At 37.4% G+C, this 5663-nt stretch overlaps 1 protein-coding gene across 1 annotated transcript in view; it reads right to left on the bottom strand.

Annotated features, from left to right (window-relative positions):
• Positions 1-5663, bottom strand: part of LOC119425087 (multiple epidermal growth factor-like domains protein 10) — a 25539-nt gene that overhangs the window by 16783 nt on the left and 3093 nt on the right. Inside the window, exons 3-5 of the mRNA XM_037692611.1 lie at positions 2808-2928; positions 899-1035; positions 587-608 (exon numbers count right to left, since the gene is read on the bottom strand). Coding sequence (XP_037548539.1) covers positions 587-608; positions 899-1035; positions 2808-2928 — 280 coding nt within the window. The remainder of the gene's footprint in view (positions 1-586; positions 609-898; positions 1036-2807; positions 2929-5663) is intronic.

Raw genomic sequence — 5663 nt, 5'->3', positions numbered from 1 at the left:
TGATTGATGAATAAATGAATCAATCAACAAACAGTATGACCGATTGATGAATGGATAGATGGATGAATGTATGAATAGATGAATGACTGGATGGATGGATTAATGAATGGGTGGATGGATGGATGGATGGATGAATAAATGGATGGATGGTGGATAGACGGATGGATTGATTAATTGACATTGCTTGATTGATGAATTAATTAATTAACAAACAGACTGACTGACTAACTGGCTGACTGACGGATGGATGGATGGATGGATGAATAAATTAATTCATTAACAAATGGACTGACTGACTGATTTATGAATGGATGGATGGATGAACGAATGAACGAATGAATGAATGAATGAATGAATAAATGAATAACTGGATGGATGGATTAATGAATGGATGAATGAACGGATGGATGAATGAATAAATGGATGGATGGATGGATGGATGGAGAACCAAATGTTCAACGTACAAGATTTTGTTACTTTTGAAAGAAGCTTTAAATTTCAAAATGATAAAATTTCATATTGATAAACGTCTCATTAGGAAGTGTTCAGTCCTGGTCCTTGAGGGTCACTGTCCTACATGTCTTACATGTTTCTTTGCTCCAGCACACCTGATTTTAATCAATAGGTGAGTAACAGTTTTCTGCAGAACTTGAGGAGGTAATTCAACCTTTAAATCAGGCGTGTTGAAGAGAAACAGCTAAAACCTGCATGATGGTGGCCTTTGAGGACCAGGATTGGACACCCCTGATCTAAATCACATCAACTCAGTTTTTGACTGCAACCTAAAAATGACAGAAAAATGTTTAAAATGTATTAAAAAAAAAATTAAAGAAATGTATTTCCTATACACTGCTGGGTATGTATTTTGTAACAAATAAAATAGTAATAAAAATCTTACCGGTCTCCAGTGTATCCAGGGCTACAGAGACATTGTCCAGTGGACGCCAAACAAAAGCCATTATTGTGACATTGACATTCCTGGGAACAGTTCTGTCCAAATCGTCCTTCTGGACATGGCTGTCCACACACTGTCCCCTGAAAGCATCAGCAGATGTTTAAATATAGCCTAAACCAGGAGTCATTGACCAAACTGGCTCAAGGGCAGAAGATTTCTGAGCAGACTCTGTGAGGGCCAGCATTTTATGTAATTTCATCCACTGATCAAATTACATCATTATAGGTTTATACACACCATTTAATATACTATACTTTTTTTTAAAATAATATATATATATAATATACTATACTTTAGAGGCCATTTATTTGTTGGAGAGATGATGAGTATTAACTATTGTAAGGACTTTTAATAAACATTTTGGTTGCTATTTTGCCTGAGTCACTGTGCAGGAATGTTAGAGAAATATCATGAAGACAATAGAAAAATAAAATCCATATAAATTTAAATAAAACTGTAAAAAGATTGACTTTGTCTGAACTCAGAAAACTTCTATCAATCACATCTGAACAGGAGATACAGACTATATACAATTTAACCATGTTTTTACTGTTTTTGGATAGATCCCGTACGTGCATCCATCCATCCATCCATCCATCCATCATCTTTCGCTTGTTCTGAAGTCGAGTCGGGGGTGTGTGTGTGTGTGTGGGGGGGGGGGGGGGGGGGGGGGCATCTTGAGCAGGGACGTACAGACATCTCTTTCCATAGCCACCTCTTCCAGGCTCTTCTGAGAGGATTCCAAGGTGTTCCCAGGCCGATCAAGAGACATAGTCTCTCCAGCATGTCCTGGGTCTTCCCCGGGGTCTCCTCCCAGTCGGACATGCCCAAATCACCTCCCTAGGGAGGTGCCCAGGGAGCATCCTTAACAGATGCCCAAACCACCCCAACATACTCATGTATGTCTACAAATCACTGAACAGTGTTGCCCCTCCCATCTCTGATTTGCTACAACCGTATGTCCCACCACGCTCCCTGAGGTCAGCGGACCAGTTGCTCCTCACAGTTCCAGGAACTCGTCTTAAGCGCAGAGGTGACAGGGCCTTCTCTGTAGCAGGACCAAGACTTTGGAACGAGTTACCTCTGCTTTTCAGACAGGCCCCCTCTCTCTTGGTTTTCAAGTCCCGTTTAAAAACCCACTACTATTCAATAGTTTTCAACACCAGATGATCAGTGTTTTGATCCTGTATGCTCCACACTGGTTTGTCGTCATTATCTGCATCGTTTTTATGTCTATATTCTGATTTACCTCATTTTGTATTTTGCTTGGTGTGTTGTCTGTTGTTCTGTCTGTACAGCACTTTGGTTGGCCTTGTAGCTGTTTTAAGTGCTTTATAAATAAAGTGGTATGGTATTCCACCATCCAGTGGTCAAAAAAGGTACTAAACACAAAAATTAACCAACATTTCTTCTTAAATTTGACAATAATTACTAATTATTATCAAATTTCAAACAAGATTATCGTTCATTGCAATAATTTCTGAGACAATGAATATCCAGCAAAACTTGTTATCGTGACAGGCCTGCTCTGGTGTTTCCTTGACTGGTTCATTTGTTTAAGGTTTTGTTTGACACTTGCATGACCCGAATGGGAAAAAACATAACCATCATATTCTACAACAGTGATTACCCCTTAAGAGAACTTGGAACTATAATGGTGGGTGTTAGACTTTAAAGAATACCATACTATAAAATAGTGTGAATAGTGAAAATGGAAAAATGCCTCAAAATAAGCAGCAGCTGTAGAGGCTATATTACTCTTTTGTGCTATTTCATGTTCATTCTTTACCCGTAAAAATACCTAAATACTATTATTAAAAAAAGAAAAAACAAGTAGTGATGGTTATGTTACCATCCATCCAGCAGGACAGGAGCACTCTCCGGACACGTGGTGGCACACGCCACCGTTCTGACATGGACATCTCTCCTCACACTGCTGCCCATGTTTACCTGGAGGACACAGGTTTTCACAGCTGGAAAATAAATAAAAAAATAGCATCTGTTTGGGACTTTTTATTTTTACATAAGACACCATTTTTGCATGAAAATGTTTCTCTTCTTTTGGTTCCAAATGATGATCATTTTGTCAAAAATGCAAATGTTTTATTTAAACTAACCTAAAACAATCTTGACAAACTACCACTTTCCAGTCAAGTATTAAAATGTATTTTTCCACAAGTAGTTTTAACACTGCTTATTCTTCAAAATACATTACTAAGTTGCAGGAAATCTAGTGTGCAAATATAGTGACAAGTCAGATGGTAGCTTTTGTGCTTCTGTGTATTATAGGCAAATAAAAATACTATCTGACTAAAATTCATTCAACCTTTATATATACAGGTTAATCCCATTGAGCCTCGAGGACTCGTTTACAAAAGAGACCTGAATAATAATAGTAATGATAATATGTTGATTACATCATATATGACTTGACATGTAGTCAAGAATGAGGATCTTAATGCAGGACATGAGGAGGCAGGCTCATAACGAACACAGTCATTCATTTGCTGTACTGCGTTTAATTCAATTTCAAAATGTTACATTGAATTGGGTTGTATGGGAGTTGGAGGCTGAAATATGCGGTGCTGTACAAGTTTTTGCTGCTCATGTATCTTTATTAAATCGGACCCTTGGCGGTGGATCAACACACACCACAAATACACATCCGTAGAAAATACTTCATCCTTTTTTTCTTAAGGAAGACATATTTTGGTACTTGGAGTTGTCTCGCCTCTAGGATTTTCTGCTTGCCTTTATTTTAATATATTAAATTGGTAAAAAACAATAAGTAGAGTCATCCAGTCTCCTTTTTCCAGTCCTGCCAGTTGTTACAAACAGCATTTCACAAAAAGTAAATAAAAGCTCAAAAACTACTCACTGAAAGTACTTCAAGTGCGTACAAATCAAATATGGACTTTAAAATAATTTTAAAAATTTGCTAAAGTCTCCAGCTAAAAAAAACACTACTACCTATATGAAGCATATTTGAGATAAATAATCTAAATGCTATATTCAGATGAATTTGGGTCAAAATATTATAATTTTCAAAAGATCGTTCCAAGTTCTGTCTCTTGGAGAACATTTGCCTGAAAATGTTTGAGCTGATTTTTGTCTCATCTGTTCAGAAGTGATTTTTCACAGACGCTTTAAGCTGCTGGAGACGTCTCTCAAGAAGCCAGATATCTTCACATCTTTGGACCAGTACAAACATACAAACCGTGTGGCATTCTGTTCATAATGAATTGATGAGTTTATTTGAGGCTGATCATATTTTTAACTTGTAGGAACTTTTTTCAGCCTTCTTTATTCAGCACTTATAAACAATAAAAGTAATGATCTTTTTTGAAATATTGAGTATGGTGACTAGATAAAGGACTTGGATCAAACACCTCAGCCAGTCGTGGTCAGAATGTTGTCAGTGTTTAGTTTTCTGTTTTGCGATTCTTCGGTTTGAGTCCTGTTCTTGTGATTTTATCTGATCATTCTTTTTGTTTTCATCTGTGACTTCAGTTCATTTAGATCCTGCTCCTCATTTCATATTGTTAACAAAAACAAGTGCCGTCAGCAGAACTTATATGATCAGGATCAACACAGGAAGGAATAAATGCACTAAGATTCACAACTGGCTGTAACTACCGTACCCATCACTGCACCCTGTATTCACTGGTTAACTGGTCATCATTAACTTCACGCAGACTCTCTCACTGGTACATTTTCATCTTTAAATCACTTCTTGGTCTGCTGCCTTCATACATCTCCTCCTTCATGTCTCTGCGTGAGTGCAGTTACAGCGTGCGCTCTCAGGACATTATTACCTGCAGTGTTCCCTCAGTGAGGACTGAACTAGACAAAAGGGTCTTCTCCTACTCCGCTCCTGTTTCCTGGAATATCTTGCAAAATGATCTGAAGCTCTCGACCTGATAAGTTCATGACAAAAACCAGTGCAGACATGTTCCTGTTTTTAGTTTTCTACACCGCCTTGTAATCTAGCTGTTTTTGTATCTTTTTTTTAATACCATTTCCTTTCATTTGTTCTTCTCAATTTATAAGCTTTCTTTTATGATTGTCTACAGCTGTCATCATTCTTTGTTTAAATCAGGTCTCTCTTGTAAATGAGTCCTTAAGCTGCAATGAGTTTATCCTGTATAAATACAGGTTGAATGAATAAGAATGCATAATGTTTCTAATCTGCCACCATGACACTTAGATGAATGGTTTGATATTGTTTATGAAATGTTTGGCTAAACTGAGAAATGATGGAATATGTGGTAATTTCCATCCATCCTTCCATCCATCCATTATCTTTAATCGCTTCTTCCTTTTTGGGTCACGGGGGTCATAGGTGCCCATGTCCAGCAGTCACTGTGTGAGAGGTGGGGTACACCCTGGACAGGTCTCCAGTCCATCACAGGGACACATAAAGACAAACGAGACAAACATCCATTCACTCTCTCATTCACACCAAGAGACAATTTAGAGTTACCAATCAGTCTAACATGCATGTTTTTGTGGAAATAATACAAAGTTATTTAACATTTTATGTGTTTTAAGTGTCTTAATAGTGGATCCCCATGTGGCTTTTTAAACCAACATTATTACTCCATCCATATATGTATCAGTGCATCTACTGTACGTATGTACATACGTATGTATGTATGTATGTATGTATGTATGTATGTATGTATGTATGTATGTATGTATGTATGTA

The sequence above is a fragment of the Nematolebias whitei genome, chromosome 18 (assembly GCF_014905685.2).
Source record: "Nematolebias whitei isolate Nwh7 chromosome 18, NemWhi1, whole genome shotgun sequence".
Classification (NCBI taxonomy): domain Eukaryota; kingdom Metazoa; phylum Chordata; class Actinopteri; order Cyprinodontiformes; family Rivulidae; genus Nematolebias; species Nematolebias whitei.
Note: the sequence above shows the minus strand (reverse complement) of the source record. Positions and strands in the feature narration are given on the sequence as shown.